Source organism: Spodoptera frugiperda, chromosome 1 (genome assembly GCF_023101765.2).
Source record: "Spodoptera frugiperda isolate SF20-4 chromosome 1, AGI-APGP_CSIRO_Sfru_2.0, whole genome shotgun sequence".
NCBI classification, from domain to species: Eukaryota; Metazoa; Arthropoda; class Insecta; order Lepidoptera; family Noctuidae; genus Spodoptera; species Spodoptera frugiperda.
In genome coordinates, this window is record NC_064212.1 from 1,848,664 (window position 1) to 1,874,579 (window position 25,916).

Here is a 25,916-nt window from a genome sequence, read left to right on the forward strand (position 1 = left end):
TTATTTTGCTTTTGTCTGAATGCTCTCTTTAAACTTCTCCACTGGCTCTCCATTCGCTCAGTATGTGTACCGTCTGCTGCAATAAAGCGGTGTTCAGGGTCACTGTGGTTCAATCTCATTTTCAACTATTTTAAAACTAACAATAACGATTTAGACGAAATAAATTAAAGGTGTTATTGTTTTTCAGAATCAGTATTCACAGTTCCTCTATACTTTTTTTTTTCTTCTTCTTCTTCTTGATGGCAACGTTCCTCTATACTTATTTATTAGTTCTCTCTGATCTCTCTATAATTCACACTCGCAGTAAATTTCAAAACTGTCAAGTGTCAAGTTAATGTGTGTCAAAATATTATATTTGTAGTGAGGTGAAAACAAAGTAAGTTACGTTTATGAGAGCCACGATTATTATCCTCAACAAACCCAATAGACATTAAATATCTATGAAAATATAATAATAATCCGTCCTTGTTGGATTCTGCTACGGCGCCCGTTTCTTGGCTACTGGCGTTAATTGTGAGCATTCATGTAGTTAAAACGTAGAACTTACCTCTTAGATTTAAGAAACATGGATATGACAACATTCTAGCAATGTTTTTGTACTAAATACAGTGAAAGTAAAATGTGTTAATTTGGTGAAGAATAGTAATCATATTTTGAGTAACATTAGCTAAGTATAATAAAAAAATAATTTATCCTATCCAATCATGTTTTGACAGTACCTGTGTTTCGTTGGCCAGACTCTTTTATTTATAGCTTGTTTTTAAAGTAACTGTAGATTAAATAATGAATATTAAAATATCAATATTTCAATTAAAATTTATACAAATATAGGACTAAGATAATTATAGTACCTATTTTTAAATTAAAAATATCGATATCTAGAATGACAAAAATATATTTAGTTTCTGTTCCACAATTTTTTTTATGGGTAAACCAGTAGACCAGCCCATGGATCACCTGATGTTAAACAATCTCCGCCGCCTGTGGACATTTAAAACATCAGAGGCGTTACAAGTGCGTTTGAATTGAATTTAAGGGTTGTTGGGGGATCGAGGATTGTGAAGGTTGGGAATTGGGCCTCCAGTAACTTCACTCACATAAAGTAACACAACGCAAGCGTTATTTCACGTTGGTTTTCTAGGCCGTGGTATCACTTCATATCCCCTCCCATGCTTAATATCCCTAGTTCAATCCACCATTACAAAAACTTTTAAGTATATCTAGCAAGATTTTTTCATAGGTATTTCATATCCATTGGATTTCTTTAGTAATTGGTATAAAGCAGTCACAGGTCTGTGGTCGGTTTGCTACTTCCATAGATTTACATAACAATTCGATATTTCAGTGTAACTACAATCGAATAAAATCGAGTTAGCTATCGCGAAGTTGGTACATCACTACTCGTTATCTTTTGTCATTTTAAACTGTCAATTTCTGTAACTTCATTTCATTGTTGCGTTTTATTTGATGACGAGGAGCTGTATGTGGCTACTGTAGGTTTTTTCCTGTAACCGTAATTATTTTCATGCTTACCAGGTGATAAATGTGGTGATAAGTGTTAGAATAGGCCGTTTATTCTAATACCTAAAAGTGCTCGTGATTATTCTGTGCTAGTGAGTAACGTAAAATTCTATTAATAGTTTTTTTTTTCATCAAATGTCTATAGTGAAATTTAAAATTAGTGTAGTTATGATCGATATATAATTTCGAAGTGGCGGCCAACGAGATGGGGCAAAGTCCAAGCTCCGTGTTGAGCAAGAGTGGTCGAAGGAGCTCTTTCCGGAGGTTCGTCCGTCGGAGTAAACTGAACAAATCCAGTTTGAGTCACACGTTCAATTTGCCGCCTTCCGAGGACTACCCGGAGCTGATGAACGTGAACACGGCGACGGAGGAGCAGCTGATGACACTGCCTGGCGTGAACAGGCAGTTGGCGCGAGAAATAGTCAGGCATCGGCAAATGATAGGCCGATTCAAGCGAGTAGACGACCTCGCTCTTGTTTCAGGTAAATAAGAGGCGACTTCCTCGAGACCAGTATTTTTACTCCTGGTTTTCACATAATTATTTAGTGTTATTAACACAATTAATGGTGTAACTAATGTTTAAGTTTTAACAAGTTAATTTGATGATGAATAGGGCTTCCTTACAAGTGTGTCAAGGCATCAATTCATGCATTAATAATTAGTAATTTTAACACACTACTACTTCGGCAATTATCTACCAATACAAGGCTAATTTCATGAAAATAATGAACTAAGCAGAAACTGAGAGTGTACTATATTATCAGGTTAAAGTATCCGATTCAGAAAACAATGGTTCAGTCTAATAAAGTACTTATTCAAAACAGAGATTGTAGTATGCAAAATATAATAAAAATACTTAATACATATGTATTTTATGCAGTTTGTAACAACCTCTACTGATTAAGATTTAGATTCTACTTTAAATCAATTATTATTAATATTTATGTTAATATTATACTATTATAAACTAAAATATTACATACACAGAATGGTACATTTTACTTATGTAATGAATATTCACATTCACAAATGTTTGTAGGCAGATCACTAGAATATTAATTGAAACACATTTTAAAATAAAATTAGGTACCATTGTCCCTGAAAGTAAAAATGTCAGAGTATCATAAGAAAAAGTAAGTTACATGTTGTTTAATTTACTTTTATGTTGTTTTAAATTTCAAAATAATCACTCAAAATCCAATTGATCAAAATACTACTCATATTTTTTTATTTTAAAATAAAATCTGTCATTTTAATATAGCAATAGACTTTATTCAATAAAAGTACAGTTATCAACGGTAGTGACAAGATAATATATTAATTATCTTCTTGATAAACTATCTCTTACTATCGCCTGTCATATCTAAATAATCTCATATAAAAGATTTCAGTTTTCTTTTAATAACATAAAACTTTTTATGCAAAATGTATTATTTTCTAAAATTTAATTACACTTATTTATTTATTTTATTTTACACTTTATGTATAATCATACAAAGGTGGACTTAATGTGAATTTGGCATTCACCAGTCATTAAAATTACCTACCAAGTCATAATTTTTTATCTGCCCTGCTCGGCTCCTATTGACGATTTATAGGCCCTTACCACAAAAATTATTTATTTAGTAGTTCTGCAGATTAGCATTGTAGCACTAACGAACTCTTCGAGTTTTAATTTATAAAACTTTTAATATATGCATCTATTATTATATAACTAGTATAGATAAATTACTTTTTAGGCTTATTTCAAGTGATATTACTAGGAACATAGTATTCTTCTTTGTTTTTATGAGTCAGTGTATGCTTGAAAATTGCAACTTTCAATTCACTTAGATGACACTATGTTTTGATTAAGTAGGTCAGTACTTTTGTTAACACAAAAAAAGATGTACTGGATTACTTACCTTCATTAAGCATGAAGCAATATTTTATATTAATTCGGTCCTGTAATATCCTATGGGCATTACCAGAGCTGTCCTTAACCAGTATATAGTGTGTTAGCGACCCGCCCCAGCTTCGCATAGGTGCAATGGTGACATATTTTGCATGTACACTCACTTTATCAATTGAAAAAAAAACCGCATCAAAATTCGTTGCGTTGTTTAAAAGATTTAAACATATAAAGGGACAGAGAAAGCGACTTTGTTTTATACTATGTAGTGAACTTTGCGAGTAATTTTTGTAAGCAATTCTCTTGACAGGTGGACGTATCATGTGCCCTTACTTTAAAAAAGAATTTATGAATGTTAGGTAACAATATTAGGTGGTATACTAGTTTCAGATTATTTTATAGTGATGATTCAAAGAACAATTACTGCAATTTGTTCTTAAGCAAGTGATTTTCTTTTATTAGTATGTATGAACAGTCATAAAACATAAACAAGCCTTAATCATGTTTGCATACATTGTGATTATGATTCAGCTAAATAATCTAAACAGCCTCTCTTTGTGTATTTTATACAACATAAAAATTATTTATTAGTTAATTAATAATAAACTTTAATTAAACTCCGAGTTTTCTTTTCAGGTATAGGTGCTGAAAAACTAGAATTACTAAGGCCAGAGATATGCACAAATATAAGAAAACAAATATCTAGAGCAAGTTCATTGACACAGTCCTTAGACAGTGTACGGATACAGTCTGAGAGCAAACTATGTTCTGTAAACTCATCAAGTGTATTTCAGTTACAATGTGTACCGGGACTCAACCAAGAGATAGCCGCAAACATAGTAGACTACCGTAACAAAAAAGGCCCTTTTAAGTCATTAGATGATCTAATTAAAGTACGTGGAATGGATATTGTGAGACTAAGTGCGGTCAAACCTCACCTAAGTTTGGAATCAAGAAAGTGTGAAAGTGTACAACATTTAACCAATGGACATGTAAATGGTTGGAACGAGGTGGAGGGTATGCCGAATGGAGTCTCGAGCACTCCTAAAACACCACCGCATAGAAAGAGTTTATCAATGCCAAATAACACTAAGTATCCAATGACGTTGCCAAATGGTTTTGCTACCGTACCAGTGAATGATATTTTGGACTTGCTATCCGCATACTCACATAGGCCTATTGTAGAAGAGAACTTTATGTATGAGCGAGACGGAGTAAGATGTTGTCGACTTGCCTCGTGGAATCTTCATGAGCTTAGTGTGGAGAAGATAACTAACCCTGGTGTAAGAGAAGTTGTCTGCAGGACTATTTTGGAAAATAAGTAAGTAACTAGTTATTGTTATGGAATTGTAATATTAAAGTCCATTAGTTCATCTAAGTAAGATTTTGAAGACAAACACATTTTATGATTTAATATTAATTTCCATTGTGCAACCTAAATGTTACCTTATTTCTTTGGAGCAGAAGACGTCGTTTAAATGTCCTCAGTATTCCATTAGTTTCATAAATATATCACCTTAATATAGTCAATAGTAAGTATTTTTCCCACATTTCGTTCTGAATGAAATCACATTGTTGTGTCAACGTTTTGATTTACACCTGTTATTGTAAACATTTTCATGGCCCTGTAGAAAATCTCTAATAACTTCACATGCCAATTATAGAAATAATTGAAGCAATTAATGCTGACAATAATATTCTTTATAGAACGGATAAGGTTTCATCCAACTAATTCTTCTTGTTAGTGAAATGATTGAAAGAGGCCAAGCGAACACAGTCTTTAAGTTCGACACCAATTCAAATGGTGACAGTAGGTTTATTAGGAAGTCTCAGTTTATTCTAGAGCCTGATGTTCCTGTCCGTGTCTTAACTACAACAAAAAAGACATTTTATCAGTCAATAATTTAGTTCAGTAAAGCTTAATTTAGAATGTCAAGGAAAACCGAAAATAGCATCATTTTACTCATGCATTTGGTACATGACATAGTGATGTATATAACTGTAGAATACCTACATAACTGAAGGCTTATTTCCTCATACCGTTTCAAGTGAGAACATAAGCATATACCTAAAATCCGTATTCATTGTAGGTACTAAGACTCTGCGATATTTTTCGGAGATTTTATTTTTAGGGCTTTCAAACAAAATTTCTGCAGTTTTATAATATTAGTGTAGATTCCATCTATCTCATTCTACTGTGAAAAATCGATGAAAATCCGTTCAGTAATTTCGGAGCATAGAAAGACCTAAAATTAAAATGTCATTACAAAACAGGTAATATAGCTGTCAATGTCGAACTAAATGCCTAGGTAATATAAATATAGCAATTTCTGTCAGTCAGTCGCCTTGGACTTCATATTCTGTAGGTAGTTAAACAATTATGTAGTATTTCCCTGTTATTATCACGCCGCAACCTATTATTTTATGCGTTTCCCGCCGCCATAACGCAACTGTCAATCCTTTGACAATTTCTTGCGCCAGATTATTATTAGAATTATTAATAAGAATAATTGCTGAATGGCGACCTATCTCGACAGCCTACATATTATATCTCATTATCCGGAGGTGCGGACTACCTGGCGGGTTTACCGAGGCCCCGGCTCGAAAAGCTGGAGAAGGAACGGAGTGATTTAGTCAGTAAGCGTCTGACACTCCCTCTTGCTTCGCCCAAGGCGGGAGAATCATTGGATGACCCCCCTCAAAACCTGCTGCTACCTGCTTTTCGAACCGGAGCCCCAGTAAACCCGCTAAGTAGTCCGCAGCTCCGGATCAGGCATCTGCCCTATTGGGCCTAGTTGTAACTCCTCTAGGGTTGAAATTAGTCATAGCCCATCAAATTGCTTACTATCAGGTGACCTGACTGCTCATTTGTCGCCTTATAACTACCATGAAAATCAACAATAACTATATTACCTTCATTCAAATTATCCTTTTCTTCACCAGATTGTCATTAATAGCCGTACAAGATGTATTAGAAGAGGCCGCGTTGAAGATCATCTGTGATGAATTAAACTCTCCCGTTTTAAGGAGGGTCAGGGAATGGAGGTGCAATAGCCAACGGTGGCAGTACTGCTTGTCTGAACGAATAGAAAGGTAAGTCATGGCTTAAAGAAATACCTATTAGACTATAGGAATCATCGCTGGGAGAAAGGCACAAAAGAGACTGCACAACTGGGACTTCTCCCATAAGTCATTTTGTCTCCTGTACTAAATTCACCGAGGGTAGTGGAAACTATCGTTTTCTTTTTTTTTCTCCTTTAATAACATCTTCGGATTTGTTTCGTTGCGCGATCCAAGATAGTCATTCATTTCTCTGGGACGCGATTTATTTATCATTTATCACAGGCGAATACAAACAAAAGACATTTCTTAACTATAGAATAAAATTGACATTTGTTTTTAGTTTGGAAGATCTTCAAAATCAAAAAAACTTATCTGCCGTTGGAAAAATCGGCCCTAAATTATTTAGTTTTTAACCAAGTCATATCTACTGAAACAACTTTTATTTTCTTACCTGCATACTAAATACTCGTAGCTGTGCTGACTGTAATAATAATCGTGAAACAGTTTTCGAATCGATTTGCTTACAAATACAGACATAACTAATTCAAATGAAATTGATTCACTTGCGACTCGGTTCTGACCTGACAAATTACAACAAGACATTTCCGACTTTATTACGAAAACGTTAAGATTGAAATTGTTACAGAAAGTTTGACGGTAAAGTATACTTTGATGTGCTGGTGTCTGCACATGACAGGTTATAGGTAAAGTGCTTTAAAACGGTTCGCGTGATCATATTGTTGGTGCAATACGTCATTGAAAAACACGTGTTTTGAAGTATTTGAATGATAACGAGTATAATCGATATGGTTTACAAGTGCTGGTAGCGATTAGATTGCGTATTTTAATGAATCTAGGTTGCTTAGAGGTTGAAATTCGACCGATTTTAAATATAAAATTGTTAGAGACTATTTCGTTATAGATTTTGGAGATGACATTTCATCAAAACTGATACACGTTGCTCAGCAACCATGCTTGCATTTTTTATTATGGAATAGGGGGCTATACGAGCAGACGGGTCACTTGATGGTAAGCGATCAGCGCCGCTCACGGACACCCGCAACACCAGAGGACTCACAGGTGCGTTGCTGGGCTTTTAAAAAGGTGTACCTACGTTCATTTCTTGAAGGCAAGGCAATGAATCAGTTATATCACTAGTTATTTAACTCAAAGACGATGAAAGAAGATTTAAATTAATTGGCTATTAATTAACGTCAAACTCTTCTATTTTTAAACCCTTGCCTTGCAGAAGTTACGCTATGTACATGACAGAGGTTTTTTTTTTTTTTTTTACATTTAATGGGTCGACGTTTGGCCGCTATCTCACCTGATGGTAAGTGATGATGCGGCCTACGGTGGAGCACGTCTGCCCATAAGCAACCTATTCACTCGAGCCTTGAAGACACCCAAGTTATACCCATCAGGAAACAGAGGTCCTAACTACCGGTCCGCTTACGCGATGTCACGCTTCCAAGCTACGCAGGCGTGGGTAGCACGAAGCCTTTTATTTAATAGCTTGGTGACATGCAAAGGAAAAATAGATTGTTGGACAGGCTTATACTGCAGTTCGCCGAACTGTTTACCTCCTATTAGGTTGTTATTCTCACAGTTGACTGACGCCTGCGAGGCTGTGACGATGCCTGCACAAAAAGTACCTAGTTTGTCGACTATTTTTAGGTAATTGAGGTAAATCCTCAAACAGATTGAGGTGACTTTAGTCGTTCTGGACGTAAAAGCGTAATAGACACATTTGCTCGTAGTAACTTTATGTCGTCTTCATCATATTAACCACAGGACAACAGCTGAACATAGGGTGTCCGAGTGTCTTCTACATCTTTGTGAGTGGATGTCACAGAAAATTTGTATAAAGTAATATGACTCTAGACTATCGTAAGTCAGAAACCAGCAAATAAATGAGTTCCTATACAATTAAGTACTAGCTGACTACCTAGCGGGTCACCGGGGCTCCGGCTCGAAGAGCATTACTAGGAACGGGGTGGTTTTTAGTCAGTAAGAGTTTGACATTCCCTCTCGCCACACCCACACCAAGGCGGGAGAAATCATAGAATGATTTCCCACCATCAAAAAAAAACCTATATAAATATATACGGATATACAGATATTACACAGATATAACTCAAAAACACATAAAATGGATGTGACAAATCGGTTCCATAAATAGCTCATAACGTCCTTTTCCACTAACAATCAGTTCACGATACTATGAACAGAATGTTCCACATTCCCCAAGGTCATAGCTAAAGTGTTGGAAAATGCGGTGAACCGCACACCCCTTACCCTAACGAGGTTGCTCAATGTCACCTTAATAGGAACACACTTGTTGCATACTAAACTAAGCCGTAACAATAAATGGTAGTAATTTATTCCATGCCTTTGTAATTCGTATTTTCTTCGTGGAAATGGTTCTTACATTTTGTCTTTCTTGATCTTGATGATGATAGATTATTCTTTCCACGTGTGTAGTACCTGACTAAAAGATCATTTAACAGACACTGGGCAAAAGTGCTCTCTGATAAACCTGATTCTCTGACCAGGCGATGTGATCGTGCTTGGCGGGCTTTCTGCCCAACAGGTGTTGGTTGGGATTTTGGGTCCTATCCATGTTTGCATGTAAACTTCACATGTGCGATCTAGGATTTTATGACGTCATCCGTTGATTTGTTCGACGATCTTCTATGTGTGACTTCTGTCATCTGTCACTTGTCATGTGTCGCCACACGTATCTTCAACCATTTTCATGTGTTTTTTTTTTACAGAAATGTTAGAAAATACTTGGTCATTATTTTAAATTGAGGGCATTACATCCATTTCTCCTTGATGACGAGGACAATGAGCTCTCGAAGTTGTAAAACCAGATATTTAACTACCGTTACATAGACAGGATGCTTGGTACATTAGTGACCCGTGCCACACAGCATATTTACATAGTCGGAAGTTGATTATGGCCGGTGATAAACTGCCTAATACTTCTAATACCATACAATTTTAATACACACACAACAATTATTCTCGCTTGTTGATAAAACTCACAAGTTCGTAAATCAAAATGGGGCTCATGCTAAACCTGGGCTATGGAAATATTTCCATGTCACATGGTACATGAAATTATTCTTCAATTAACTAACAGGAACTTGTGCGAACTACTAGGGAATGGAACTCCTTGCCGGAGTCTGTGTTTTCTGATGGGTATAACCTGGGTGTCTTCAAAGCCCGAGTGAATAGGTTGCTTATGGGCACACGTGCTCCATCGTAGGCCGCATCATCACCATCAGGCGAGATAGCGGCCAAATAAACGTCGATCCATTAAATGTAAAAACAAAAACGGGAACTTTATTAAAAGTGGTTTGTTGCACCACCTTCAATTTAAGTACGAAAAAGCTATGGCCCAAAATCTCTCAATAACTCCAGAAGTATATCAGAAATCTACATATAGACAGAATAAGAAAAGCCTGCATATATTCAGCCTCAACAAAGGTACCATACATTAAATCGTAGAGCTATAAAAAGTGAACAATTCAATGATTGTTCATGGCAATAACGTTACGTCGCGTCGCTCGGAGCGGATCTAATCGCTACCGTCACGTGTACTGCCACGACCTGAGCCAGCGTCTGATATGTTGTGATCGCCTAGCACCTAGTACTAGCTTCACTGGCAGACAGACTGACGGACAATTCAATTTTCACCTTTCCTAAGTGGCTATTTAAGGATTTATTAAAGTAAATGTTTTGATAGAGAAGAATACCGTGGTACAGAAGAATACTGTTCGCTTACCATCAGGTGACCCATCTGCTCGTTTCCTATATTCCATAAAAAAAACATTTGTCATTTCTCTTCCCTGAGAAGACTAAGAAACTGCGCATTTAATGGAAACCGGGTAGCAGCGCTCTCTGATAAACCTGAATATTTTAAATTGTGATCTCCAATGTCTTCCTATGTCGTAGAGGAGTATGACGTTGTCACACGCTGGTGACATGACACGCTGATGAAAACTACGAAACGGATTTTGATGCGGTTTTTTAATAGATAGAGCGATTCAAGAGGAAGGTTTTTATGTATAATATGCATTGCACCCATGCGAAGCTAGGGCGGGTCGCTAGTTAGTAATAAATATAACTAAGAAACAAGATCGTATTCTCCATTGAGAATTTGAGAAACCCAATTCCTGAATGAAATTCCATGAAACTATTACGATACGTACAATAAAGCGTCTATTCTTAGTTTCTTAGTAGAACCAGACGTGAAATTACGAATATCTCCGCACATCTGTTCTATCTAGTTATTCAAAAGGTCACAAACTCTACTGCCGAGCAGATAGTCTTGGATGTTATTCTTAAACCAGGAAAAAGATTGTACTGACTCAGTCATGTGTCAATCAATAAGTATCGGATTCGATGTCCCAAAATCGATCAAGATATTATTGGGATCTTTACACTGGACACACTTTAAGTGTGGGAGAGCCATGCTTCGGCACGAATGGGCCGGTTCAACCGGAGTGATACCAGGGCCTCACAAAAAACCGACGTGAAACAACGCTTGCGTAGTGTGAGTGATTACCCCCCTTCCCAATCTCCGATTCCCAACAACCACAACAACAACTTGTAACGCCTCTGGTGTTTCGGGTGTTCATGGGCGGTGGCGATTGCTTACCACCAGGTGATCCGTCTGCTCGTTTACTGACTATAAAAAATAATAATTTTCAGTTTATGAATTGCTATAATTACATCCTATATACAGTACATAAGAAGAATTAATTGACGGGAACCATTTCGTATAAATAATATGTCTACCTATCTCTACTTAACCCTTTTAAAAGCGTATGACATTCCGACATCTGCTTAGAAACAAGTGTGCGTCATGATTATCAATAGTGTAATGTCCTTTAGTTTATATAAAGATGTCCTTGCACTTCCCTTGCTTATACTCCGTCTGCGCCCGCGCATAACTGCGTTTTTATTGCTCTTAGCGTAAAGTCGCAAGTGTGCGTCTGTACTTTTTTTATGAGATAGGGCGTTAAATGAGCAGACAGATCACCTGATGGTTAGCAATCGGAGCCGCCCATGGGCACCCGCAATACCAGAGGAGTTGCAAGTGCGTTGAGAGTTGCCAATATTTTGAGGGGTTAGAGATTTCAGGTGTACACAACGCAAGCGTTATTTCACATCAGTTTTCTGTGAGGCCATGGTATCACTTATATGTGCATTTAAATAAAGCCAGCTAATATTCTGTGAATCTAATTGTTCATCTATGTTTTGTGATGAAATCCTAATATTACAAGTGCAAATGACATTCAACTTTAAGACAATATAATGTAGTGTTTATTTTACATTTCTTTGTCATCTCTTAATTTAAAATAGACGGAGACAAATGTAGTCAGAATTTGTCTGTTTTTACGGGAATTTCCGCTCATAAAATGTGATATTAAATGTAGATAAGGAGGCATGGCAATCCGTTTGTGACGTCATATTATACTAGGTTCAAGTATTTAATGCCTAGGCACTCAAATGCTTCATCATTGTTTAGGGGACCGGAGATATGATTTGTCCATGAAGTATTTTACTTTGAATGAAAATGGTTTGAACGCTAAGAAAAATAGTTGACTAGTTTATTTACCTACGTTTTAAATTAAATGTTGTATTTGCCGACCAAATATTGAAGTCATTAACTTACCATAACGATTTTTAAATCAAAACAGTAGAAGAGTTAAAAGTACTGACTGAAGTTTGTAATTGCCATACTCAGAGTCATTTACTTTTTTTACTTAACCCCTTCCTTAGCAATTATATACGGAACAAAATTGTAACTAAGGATCAGTTTAAGTAATCATTAAATGTTTCTGAGTGCGGCAAAAAGCGTTTTTTATTTTTTTCATATTAAGTTTGTCATCCTCACACAGGTACATAATACTCTGTATATACTCATGTTCCGTGCTAGAACAAGTGCATTAACGTAGGAAAACGTGATTTATCTCACACACAGCCTCACTTATCTCCAGACGAAGATTATTAAGCCGTCATCACACAGTCTTAGTTCTGTCAATGTATATTTTTTTACTTTAAATTCATCCTTATAAATCACTAATCACACTATACATCGTTGAAAGTTGCATGAACATCTGTTTATTAGTTTTCGTGTTTATCGCAATTTATGGTAGACGTTCTTGTTTCTTTTGAAACATTCGCCTAGCACTCTATTTTAGTTTTGTTTTTATGGTATAAGCCGGTAAACAAGCAGACGGATCACCTGGTCATGGACACCCGAATCTCGTTGTATTTAAGGGTTGTTGGGAAATCGGGGTTGGGAAGATTGGGTAAGGGGGGTAATTGGGCCTCCAGTAACCGCACTCATACAACGAAACACAACGGGAGCGTTGCTTCACGTCAGTTTTCGGTGAGTGAGAGTAATCCATTCAGCGACCTGGAAAAATGGAACAACTCCATACTTGTACTTAACATACCAGAATATACTTAATACTTCTGCTAACCCATTCTAGCAGTAGGTATTAATGTTAAATGTACCTACTTGGAAAACACTTGCCCACTTGCCTGCCCTTTGTACAGGGTTATCAACTCAATTAACTATTGTTTATTTTGTAAAATGACTACCTTACAATGGCGGACTATTCAATTCGTCTATCTACGTACACAGTCGTTATTATAAACGCTGAGTAATTTGTAAATGGAGTGATACTAACATGTTATTTTACATTCATATTTCAATTGTTGTATCGATCCGTTTGTTGTGTGTGTTACGTTTCTTGTTTTGCCTTTTGCCACTGATTGGATTTAGATTTCAGCCATGATCGTCCCACTTCAGGGCAAAGGCCTCCCTACCCTCCTTCCACTCCTGTCTGTTTAGAGCTTTTTTTGCCACTGATTAGTGGTTAAAATTCGTTTCTGCTTAATCTTTTCCTGAATACTATATTTTCAACAATAGTTTACGTAAATACTGTCTGTTTCATCTTTTTATTTTTTTAAAGAGTAACGATGGAGTTTCTTTCTCGTTCTTCTCCATTCGAAGCTACACTTTGGAACGAGCACCTAGCTTCACTGACTGACAGATTGACGGACAATTCAATTTGACGTTTCAAAAGTGTCTAATTTAGGATTAATTGAAATAATAGATTTTGACTTTGACTTTCGTATGTTATCTTGTATAAGTTATAACTTTTTCTATGTATCTTTTGCTTAATTTGCACTCAGAAAAAGCGATATAGCTTTATATCACCTCAAAAAACGTCCTAAAATTATATTGTGAATCTGATTGAAAAGGAGTAACCTATGGAGCTTCTTGCTCGTTCTTCTCTATAGGAATCTACACTTTGGAACGAGCAAGTAGCTTCAAGAGGACTGACCGACAGACAGACGTTATTAATATTATTAATTTGCTTTGACGTTTAAAAGTCTTCCTGGTCTATTTGAAATAAATAATTTTGACTTTGACGTGTAAAATGGGGATATTTCAAATAGGTAAGTAGTGATCACTCCACGTACTACATAATCAATGTGAATGTCCATAATAGTACATTGTTTGGAATCAGTTGATCGATGCAGTGCACGTGTTTTATTGATAAGATAAGAACGTCGGCTCTGTTCATAGTTGAGGTAATTATCGATTTTATATCAAGTTTTAAATAACAATTTGCTTCTATACTCGATTACTCGTTCACTGGGAAATTCTTTTGATAAATGTCAAGTGTAGAAATTAAATAAGTATTTGATATATTAGTTTAAATAAAATTGAACATGTTTATGTTTATTTATACATTAAAATTGTTTAACGGGCCTCTGCGAGTTGGTTTTAGCCCCTTTTACGATGTACGCCTTCCAAAGGCCCGGGACTCTATGGTGCCCACAAAAGGATAAGAAAAAAATGTAATATAATTACTATTAAGTTGGAAGGTCAATTATTATTTATTCACGTGTGTTATGCTATGATTTTTCTCCGGTAAATTTCTAGATATTATTCCAGACATTAAAAAAACGATAAAAGCTTTGCTAACATGCTAACGCAAATAGGATAGTTAGTTTAACGCAAATATAGGTATTTTTATTCTTATGTATGTGTAACTGACAAAAAAACTAATTTCTCTTTAAATCTCGGTACTACCTAGTACTACTAGTACCTACAGATCATACAAATATTTGCTCTATACGGGCATGGAAACTGTCCATCGCGCAATAATTTTTAAAATGACCTTACAGATAAAATATAATTAGTTTTATCGCTTCTTAATTAATTTACGCTATGCATAATGAGTCATCATTCGAATGCACGAACTTTGACATTTAATGACAAGCGCGTTCGCGTTCAGAAATGAGGTCAATTAAATGAAACTGGTGCAGTTTTAAAAAGTTACTTGGTAACAAAAAATTGTTAAAAAAATATTTATTTATCAATGTTATTTATAGTGTAATCTATATATTAATACGTGATGCAAAAACTTTCGGAACCTTTTTACGAAAATTGCGCGGACGTAGGAGCATAAAATTTGGTACACTTATAGTTTATGTGTAGGAGAAGTGAAAAATGCTAATATTTTTCAAAAATAATGCTTATAAAGTACATTAAATCAATAAATAAAACATTACACACACTACCATGCATAGTATCGTATTTGACAAAACGTCAAAGTTGATAGACATTGCGATGATATTCTCACGTCTCATATGAAAAGAGGTTTCTCATTGAAGGAGGTTTGGTTATTCATGATCCGCCGGAATATATTAATTTGAATTTCACAAAACTAATAGCAATTTGTTAAATAAAAATTATCCTTGAACGTATGGAAAGTGGTATTGTAAATTAAATCGTATATGGTCGAATTTCGACCACTAGGCGACCACTAGTATTTAATTAATAGGTACTCGAGTTAATTATTTTAGTTACATTTTGTTTAAACTTTTATGAAGTCCAATCCAAACTTAACTGGCTTTTTAATTTAGTGAACAGTGAGCAAAATTCCCTAAGTAAAGGAGATTCCTTCCTCCGACCAGTCGAGGTGATCATGCCTGGCGTGCTTTCTGCCCAACAGTTGTTCGTTGGGATTTTCTATCCCATGTTTATTCGCATGTAAACTTCATATGTGCGATGTAGGGTTTATAACGTCATCCGTTGATTTGATCGTCGATCGTCTATGTGCGACTTCTGTCATCTGTCACTTGATATGTGTCGCCACATAATGATAGCAATTTCTAATATGATATAGACGTATAGATAATTGTTTAAATACCAAAATGTTGAATTTAATACCATAATGTTATTTTATTTATAAAGAATTAATCATTCTACACCGACAACGGTAGTTATGTGAAACTATTCATATTATATTAAGATCTCCATGTATACCATATACTCAGAAATAAATGACTATTCTATTTTATTCTATAATTATTTTGGCCATATTTTTTGATAGACTTTTTTTTATTTTATAAAACGTTGCCCCACATTAGGATTTTCTCCTGTGTCGTGGGTGCGTTTACAAACATACAAATTCACATACACATGACACCCAGACCCGAAACAACAATTTATGGATCACACAAAGAGTTGCTTCGTGCAGGAATCGAACCCGCTACACGTTGCGCGGCAGCCGGTTGCCCAGCCACCGCACCAACCGTGCAGTCAGACTGTAAGGAAATACCCGACCTGACCACACTGTAGTTGCCTATATCCTTAGTCCTGACTCCTGCATGACTGTATTACCTGTCAACATTTCGATTCAAACATTTAGAACTAACTGTCATGGCTTCATGGTCTCATAAAGTATTGAGCTCTTAACCGTCGTTTACGTATGCCATGGGCTATGGCCATTTCATTCAATTAACTTTCGAATTAATATTGCACGTGTTTCGACCATTGAAATTGAAACTGTTCGTGTTATGTGACTGTTAGATGTTATTCTCATGGTGTAATGATATACCGTAAACCATTGCCTATTTTGTGAAAGTTAATAACATAATATAACTTCTTGTTACCCGAAGTACTTGATCAATTTGGCTATTAGGTATAAGATTTTGGAGAGGCACCTAAACAATTGAACTTATTTATAGCTTTTCAAATAAACAACATAAAAATAAAATAGATAACATAATAATATAAAATAAATAATTGATTTCAGTAATAGGACTGTGTTGGTTTAGGTACTGTGTTATTCTCTGTGTTATGACGTGCACTAAAGAAATTTAATGTTTATATCATCAGATCAAAATCAAAATAACTTATTTATGTTTAAAGATATCAGTACCCTCAGTACGAAGCTACCCACTAGAGCGCGTTCGGTGCTCTAATTGGTTGCTTCATGCGTTGGCCAATCAGAGTGCTGAACGCTGCTCTCGTTTCGCGTTTCGTTCAACGTAAAGCAAACTCGTACTAAGGGTACAGACAGTTTGACGGTCCTGCCGGCATCCCCAAACCGATAACCGCAATGATACTTTGATCTTTGACACCAATAACAATACGGGTGTCGAACCCAACATAAACAGCAGCCGCACTGTGATAATTATGTTATCTCTTTGTTTTATTATGTCATTACAAAGCTAAATGTGTTTAATTTAATTAGTCTTTGATAATTTATTGCTCTTTATACCATGTTGTAAAAGCTTCTGTCACAATTATCATTAATTGGGTTAAACGACTGACACGCAACCGTTCGGGGTAATTCGATTAGTTTCGTGGCACGATTGGGGCCCATAATTTTCAACAGCATGTGCATGCGAACTAGTCGCAAAGGTACAAGCCGAGTTGGTTTGATACGTTGAAGTTTCTCGATTAATTTGCTCTAAAAGCTATTCACAGTTACTTTATGAGTCCTACGTTAGAGAACGCGAATGTTGACAAACAATAGAAACTATTATAACTCGTACTGTTACTGTTATTGGGAATCCGATACATTTTGTTGACTGGAAAGGAATGCTAACAGCATTAGTCCACCATTATGCAACTGTACCTTTGTGTATACCGGAGCTGCGGTCTACCTAGCGGTTTACCGGGGCTCCGGCTCGAAAAGCAGGAGTAGGAACGAGGTGGTTTTTAGTCAGTAAGAGTCTGACACTACCTCTCGCCTCATCCAAGGCGGGAGAAGTCATTGAATGATTTTTGTCCCTTAAAAAATTCCTCAGATAACATATTGTTCTGTTAGACCTACTTATGCGGTGAAACTGTGACCAGTGGGGTGGGTGATTTTAATTTTTTTTTGGTATCCTAACTACGATACCCGAACACGCCAGATTATGACCCTGCGCAGTTATTTTTTCCAGAATTACGACTTCAACCATAAAAACAAATCATTTCCCATTTAATTTTATCTATAGTCTTTATAATTAAATTATCTCCATCGTTAACTAGTATTTCTTTTCTTATTGTTACAGCCGACAGTTAGGTTTCATATACGACTCGGTGACCAAAGGTATCACGGTGGAAGATATCGACCTGGACCAGGTCTGTCTCCTCACAGAAGCCCCTGATGCCCGGCGCCTTGTCTCCGAGCTGACAGCATTGCGAAGCGAACGATACATTGTTGCTCCTCAAGGTAAGTTCCACTTTATTTACAGTGAAAAACCCGCAATGGAATGGAAATGTGGTGATTTATCTCTAAGTTAGCAGTAAGCAGAAGACAAAATATGGTCCGCGAATTGGAAATTATTTTTCTTGCTATGTATCAAATATCTTTTTTTTTATGGAACACGGTAAACGAGCAGACGTATCACCCGTTGGTAAGCAATCACCGCCGCCCATGGACACTTGAAACACCGGAGGCGTTACAAGTGCGTTGCCGGCCTTTTGGGGGTTAGGAATTTAAAGTTGTTGGGGAATCGGGGATTGGGAAGGGGGGTAATCGGGCCTCCGGTAACGTCGGTTTTGTCGGTTTTCACTCCAGTCGAGCCGGCACAAAAGTGCCGAAGCATGGCTCTCCCACACTTTAATGTCTGATCTGATCTATCATATTTAAGATTTCTAATTCAAGAGCGACTCTTAAGCTACACATATTTTAACCTTTACTTATGTACTATGTACTAAATCAATATTTATTTTCCTTATTGTGTACCAAATATCTTAGTTGCCTATACATTCTATATATACAGGTATTCAATTTTGTTATTATACAGATTCAGATCAGTGCGTAATACGAGTACTATACACCTACGTTCGACTGTTTATCTATTTATCAGACAACCCACATAGTCTCGTATTGACTACTGTAATATTTGAATACCGTTAGCTACTATATATAGCAAGTATCAATAGAATATTGTATAATGGCTACAATATCATTATTATTGGTTATATTGAAGGTAACAAGATCCGTTGGAGGTCGTTAAAAGATAATATGGTACAATGCCTTGTTTGTTTGCTTGTCTGTTCGTGTTTTACGCTTTTGCTCCGAAACTGCTGGGTCTATAATGTTGAAATGTTGTTTGTAGATAGTTTGTAGCTAGGAGATGAGCTGATATGAATAGTCGACTAAGGAAAGCTCAGAGAAAACCGATGTTTTAAATAATTTAAGAAACTTTATTTTAAACAGTTGTTTTGTAAATAGTCCAGTATCTAAATAATTATGGTCCTAGTTATTATAATGACATACAAACATACAAACGTACTCTTACATTTTCCTGTACTGATAAGCAAAAACCACAGCTCCATTTAGTACACTACTTACATACTTCTCTGACTTCCTTGATACATTTAGTACAACAATACTAATAAACTGCATACCAAAATAGCCCATATCTGAAATACAAAGACAAAGTTAATAATGACTTTATTTTCCAAACACTAAAGTTTACTTTTCATTAATGACTAAAACGTTTGTTACACGAAACCATCAGAATGATTATTGCATTCCAAAATAGTCCATATCCGAATCCAATATAAACACATTAAATGCGACTTTATTCTCTAAAAGCTAAGGTATAGTTTCCATTAGTGATTTAAAAATTTTTGGGTGTTTCATGAAACCGTCAGATGTTTGTTCTAATCAGGGCTAAGTCCATTTCGTGACGATCGATAGCCTTATCACACCTTTAACTTGGATACATCGATAATGCTGCCAAGGTGAAGAGGTAGATCAGGGAGATAAAATTTTGGAAGTGCTGCTTTCGCGAACCATGTTCTATGTTACTGTATTTTGTTTCATGTTTAGTAACTATTAACAACTTTTTCTATAGTAAAATGTTAAAAAATGCGAGCCCTTAATTGAATTTCAATGAAAGTGACTCATAATATTATAATTCCTAGCCAGCAGCTTCGCTTTCGTTCCCGTGGCATAAAAAGTACGTACATATAAGTTCAGCGTATTTCACGAATAAATATCAAAATAAACAAAAAAAACTCACATTTATAATATTAGTGTGATAGGCTGTATTATTTTGACTTGATACAAATCCTTGTTACCGCCCCATCGAGCTCATTTTCTCCCTTGAAACTAGACTTTAACCACCAGATTTGTTACGAAACAATCCCACCTATATTCCGAAATAGAATCCTATTTTCTGGCATCCCAAAATTTGTATGCAAACGTTATAAAAGTAAACATCGAGTTTTGGTGCGTCGGCGCACGCTAAATGTGCGGTTATGCATTTCTGCGCTTGCGTTTCCTCGAACCGCGCATGCGTGAATGTTTACATCGTGTTTGGTAAATAACCGGCGATAATACACTGAATAGTAGTTTGTAAGTTACGCAATCTTTCAGTTATCTGCTAAATAACTGTGGAATTTTTTGCCGATAAATTTTTAACTTGTAGTTATTGAAGTGGAGTGTATCAAGGTTGTTGGTTATTGTTGTGTCTTCCTCGTTGGCACCTTGGTCTCATGATTGTGTTCACGACTGTGAATCACGAGGTTTATTCTTGGTTAGTTGTTTTCTAATTAACGACTAAAGAATAACTGATCACTGTATGTAATTATGCAGGTCGTTTTTAAACTGGTCTATCTGGAAGTCATTGGGGGAGGCCTATGTACAGCAGTAGACATCTTGTGGCTGATACGATGATACATATGATATAATAATGATGATGATGATCATACATTTTTGATTTCTAATTTGTCAATCTGTCTAGATGTTAAATTGAGCTCAATTACTAATTTTGGTCGTGAATATCAGTTATCTTTGAAATTGCCAATCTTTCATTTCTGCGCTTCTGAGATAAGACGTTAAATTGCCTTAAGCCTGGCCACCAATTCTACAGACAAACCTAATTATTACTTGAATACCTTCTGCTAGTAGCTTCGCCCGTGGAATAAAAAGAAAAAAAAATCATATCACACAAGTCAACTCATACCCTGTCTGTATACAAAATTGCATCAAAATCCGTTCAGTAGTTTCAGCGTGTTTGACGGACAAATGCTGAAATTTTTAGTGTGAAATTAGCTCGATTCACGTTTTACTTGTACCCCAATTAAGGTTACCTTAGTAGCTGAGACATTCGATGTATGACATGTAATTCGATCAATCTTTAGTGGATACGTAATTTAGAATCCAGGGCAGGCAGTAATCCAAGTAGATGGTGACGCATGTTGCGTACATCGTACATAGTTACATACAATTAGGTAATTTATTTCTTCTCCAATTATTATTTTTCTTTTTTTTTCATCCGTTATCATGGCGCTTGCAACAGTGCCGAAATATCGGACACTCATAAAAATAGAAAAACATGGTAAATATCCCGTTTCGAGTTCTAATACTAGTATTATTATTCCTAATCGGTGTTTGATTTTCTTATGTATTGGCAATCTCTAGCTACACTGGAACGACCACCTAGCTTCACTGACGGACAGACTGACATTCTATTATTTATTTCCTTATTTGTTGACATTTCAAAAGGACTTATTTATGTTTTAATTGGAATAAATGATTTGTCTTTGATTTTATCTACCGTTTGTCATCTTGTTTTAGCAGCCTTTTAGCTTAGCCAATTTAATAGGTTCGGTTTCTAATTTTCAATTCACTTTTGTGTCAATTCCAATCTGATTAAAACATGGTCTTGAGTAAATTAAGAAGACACAACAGTAAATTAATTGTTTAAACCTAAACTATGTAAATTACATGAATACATTAAAACCCCACAGTTCATTAAAAGCTAAAACGAATTGTGTTTATTACGAAACAAACGTAGTTTTAAATAATTATTCAGCGCGAAAGATAAGTAGCTATCTTCTAAAAACACATACCTAGACAAATTCAATTAGCTACCAAAGTACCTATCATTAGGTTTTTTAAAAACGCTGACAAATTATTGGCAATAGTCTGATAGCTTAGAATAGACTGTCGATTATAAAAAAATACTTTTGTAAATATGCAGTTACGGTAGAAAACTATTTCTCAATGCTTGATGTTAGATTATTGTTAATGTTTTATTACATGCTTACATAGACAGCCTGTAAGTGGCCACCGCTGACCCAAAGGGTCGCACAGAGAAGGTTTGACCATTCATATAATTAGAAGTGATAAGCCCGGAGGCTTCCCTACGACATTTTTCTTCACCGTTTGTCAGTGGTGTCTTCTGTGTGTCTAAATATTCTTACAAAGTACTCATAACTTGGAAAATAAATAAGTTCTGTCCACTGCTATATAGGCTTACACAAGACATAGTATGCCACTGAAATCTTCCCAATCTTCAGCTCCTGTAGTATGTAAAAATACACACATAACAATCTACAAAACATATAAGAAAGTATATAAAATTCCTGCCGTGCCGCACATAATTGACGGTCGATTTGACCCTGCTTGTCACCCGTCCGAATCTGCATAATTGGCTCAATTCGTACGACCCGTGTAGTGTAGTCCGAACTTTATTGCTGAAACTATGTATGTGTAATATATGAACGCCTCTTGTGTGTACCGGAGTTATAATCAGAAACATTTTCATGTAAAATATTGTCAAGAGTTTTATGGTTAGCATTATTTCGCCGGACTTTAATATTCCGATGTTTTCATGGTTGTATCTACTGTAGATCCTGGCTTACAGGAGTTGCAGTGGTTTTGGGAGGTTGTGGCGGACTTGTCTCATAAAAAACACCTCCTATACTTTAAAGATTAACGATTCTAACCACAAATTATACATAGCTTTATCATAATCAGTATACATTTTCCAACTATCTATACTGTTTCGACTAGTGCTTATACATCGATTGTAAAGTATTTTTGTTATTTTCGTACCAGAACAGAACCGGTTTAGCTGACAATATAGTTAATTCGAGAGAGATAAAAACTTCATTAATCCTATAAGTATAGTTATCATGAACTCAGGTACTTATTGATTTTTCTCGACCTTCCTTCTCTGTACCGCAAATAAAAATCTTTTATCATTGATGGTATTATCTCTGTGATAAACCAGCATCTCAAGACATTAATCTTTGGTAAAAACCCGTTCTTTATTATTTGTTAAACAAAGAAAACATTTATGCACTTTTTTATAGTATACTAGCAAATTCGGCGAACTCCGTTTCGCCACCAATGATTTTCCCTGTTTTCCTGCTTTTCTCTTGAATTTTTCCTAAATTTTCTTTGCTACAAACCTCACGGAGCCCTAGTTTTTTATAGTATATTGACAACTAAATAGGTACATAGTAAGATTCCCAAGAGCGCTATTTACCTGGCAATGTTATGAGTGTCAATAGCAGTTTTTGCAATCATTTTTTATTTATTTATTTAACACTTTATGTACAAAACGAACATAGACGGGCTTCATGCCGAATTACATTCCCTACCAACCAAATTAAACAAACTCCCTCATGTTGTATTCCTAATACAAAAAAAATAACTCCTAACCTACACCTACTTCTCATTTTTGCTTTGGAACTCTAAAGGACACTCTTGAAACCTAACTAAGAGTTAATATTAGGTATCACTTAGAGGTTGGTGAAAACTGAAACGTCGCTTATCTTAGTTTAGGTGGTTAAAATCTCCGGACATGCGGACTACCTAACGGGTTTACCGGGGCTCTGGCTCGAAAAGCAGGAGTAGGAACGGCGTGGTTTTTAGTCAGTAAGAGTCTGAAACTCCCTCTCGCCTCGCTCAAGGCGAGAGAAGTCATAGGATAATTTAATAACAAAGAAAAAAGGGGTTTTAACCTAAGACATATTCGTGAAAACGGCCATAAACATCTATAAAATAGTCTAGAACAATCCTCACAAACGCTATCAAAGATATCTCTTCAACAGCCCACAATAAAACAATGTTATTCAATGTTAAATACATTGTACAATGTTAATTTGTCTTCTAATTATGCAAAACGATGATATAATACGAACCTAAAACACACAACACAACTGAATATTCCTTTGTCTGTCTGACTCATCGGACCTGATAAAATTGTGCCAGAATTTGTAATGGCAACTTAAACATTAATTTACATGAATAGCAAAATTTTTGTGTTTTTTTTTCTAATCGGTTTGTTGGTGCTATATTCTACTTAGTGATTATGACTAGTACTTTTCTAGATTGAGTCAACAAATGAAATAAAAAAATATAATCTGTCAATCTGTCCGTCAGTGAAGCTTTTTTTTTTGAGGGGTGAAAATTATCCAATGATTTCCTTCGCCTTGGGCGAGGCGAGAGGGAGTGTCAGACTCTTACTAATTAAAAACCAACCCGTTCCTACTCCTGCTTTTCGAGCCGGAGCCCCGGTAAACCCACTAGGCAGTCTGTAGTCTGTAGCGTCCGTCAGTGAAGCTAGGTGTTAGTTCCAAAGTGTAAACATCGAACGGAGAAGAACGAGCAAATGTTCAGTAATTAATCATCAATGTCTGTCGTCTGTCTATGGCTTAAGTTGTTTCGATCTGTGGTCAGTGCTATATCTCAATAGTCTGCCAATCATGTCTGATTGGCTATTGAATCAGCATGGCGCATGGCGGTCACCGTCAAATTAATGCAAATGTCTTTCTGAGTTTAGTTTTTAGTGTTATAGGCCTTTGTTTTTACCTAATTGCTTAGGATGACTTGAATGTTTTTAAATGGCTGTGTTCTAGTCGTAGCGTAAGTTGGAGAAGCTATTATATATTATTTTTTTTACTTTAATGTTCTCTATAATAGCACGGGTTTTGAATTGGGTGTTAATCTTTTTGAAGACTACCTACTACTTAGATACTATGCCACTATAGATTTATGATACCTACTTGCTGCTATCCTTTCAGAGAATAACAAGCGTAATGTCAGGTTTTTACTCCTAAACTACTCAACCTTTGATGAACGATTACTACAGAGATACTTACTTCTTCTTTATCGAAATTTTAGCGAGTTCAATCTATTATGACTGCAAGTTAGTTGCAATTTGCACTGTAACACACAATGATGTCATATAAATGTAATAACGTTTATGTAGGTATAATTACGTTTGTTTTGATAGCATTGTGTACTTTGCCATGTACTTACATTGTTATGTATTGTTTAGCTAAACTTCAATGATTGACGCGTTATTTTTAAACCGCCATGTTGTTTTTATAGCCATTTGTATTGTTGAGAAAATGTGTGACCATTTGGTTTAGTGCAAGCGTACTACACTTACCTATTTTCTGGGTATGGTAAGCAAAAATTATAATGTAATTATAATCTATTGTAGATTCACTGCCGTACTCTGAGTATTTAACTAAACTTTCGAGACAAAGACGCATCTTACTAATATTATAAAAGCGAATGTTTGTGAATAAATATGTTTGTAACTCAATCACGTCAAAACGGCTTAAGGGTTCGGGAGGAAATTATGAAAAGGGGTAGGTTGTCTGGAATAACAGACTTTTTACGCAGGCAGAAGCTAGTATTATAATATGTATGTATTGTATGTCTACAATGAAAAAAAAAAACAATAACAAAAGTCCACCAAGACCTACACTACATTAACTAATTACTTTGTTTTGTATAAACATACGAATAGAGCTGTAATTTGCGTTAGAACTGTTGACACGAAAACTCTAATTAGTGAGAAAGCACGTTGCGATACACGTGCTAAAATAACAAGAAATTAATCGTTTTACACCACTATTAGTATTGACATCCAACCCGGTTGTTATTGTATGGAAATTGTTATATTTATAAACGTTTGACTGCCTCGTTGGTCGAGTGGTTGCAAGTGCGACTGCCGGACAAGGGGTCTCGGGTTTGGCAAAGTATTACTGGGCTTTTTTCAGTTTTTCAAAAAATATCTCAGTAGTAGCACGGAGTCTGGAATTGTGCCCAGTATATGGCAATAGGCTCACCCCCTATTACATGGGACTGAAAACACAAATGGTGAAAAGTGGGAGTACATTGTATAGCGGCATTACGTGCCGTAAAGTGCACCTCTGCCTACCCCTTTGGGGATAAAAGGCGTGATGTTGCGTTATAAACGTTTTGGTTTCCTGCGAAGGAGTAAAGGTCAGGGTTACAATTATGGTTCTAAATTCTCTAGCTGTAATTGATAACCGATCTCAGTTCAGAATCTCGGGATT

General features: G+C 35.8%; 1 protein-coding gene across 3 annotated transcripts in view; it reads left to right on the forward strand.

Moving 5' to 3' along the window:
* The window catches only part of LOC118273121 (endonuclease/exonuclease/phosphatase family domain-containing protein 1), a 262,956-nt gene that overhangs the window by 222,818 nt on the left and 14,222 nt on the right, over nucleotides 1-25,916 (forward strand). Inside the window, exons 2-6 of one of the 3 annotated variants that reach the window (XM_050696313.1) lie at nucleotides 1,498-1,613; nucleotides 1,713-2,003; nucleotides 4,049-4,733; nucleotides 6,356-6,505; nucleotides 17,864-18,024. In XM_050696313.1, coding sequence (XP_050552270.1) covers nucleotide 1,613; nucleotides 1,713-2,003; nucleotides 4,049-4,733; nucleotides 6,356-6,505; nucleotides 17,864-18,024 — 1,288 coding nt within the window. In that variant the 5' untranslated portion in view covers nucleotides 1,498-1,612. Of the gene's footprint in view, nucleotides 1-1,439; nucleotides 1,623-1,687; nucleotides 2,004-4,048; nucleotides 4,734-6,355; nucleotides 6,506-17,863; nucleotides 18,025-25,916 lie in introns of those variants that run through there. The other 2 variants (XM_035589919.2, XM_035589920.2) reach the window with 2 other exon arrangements.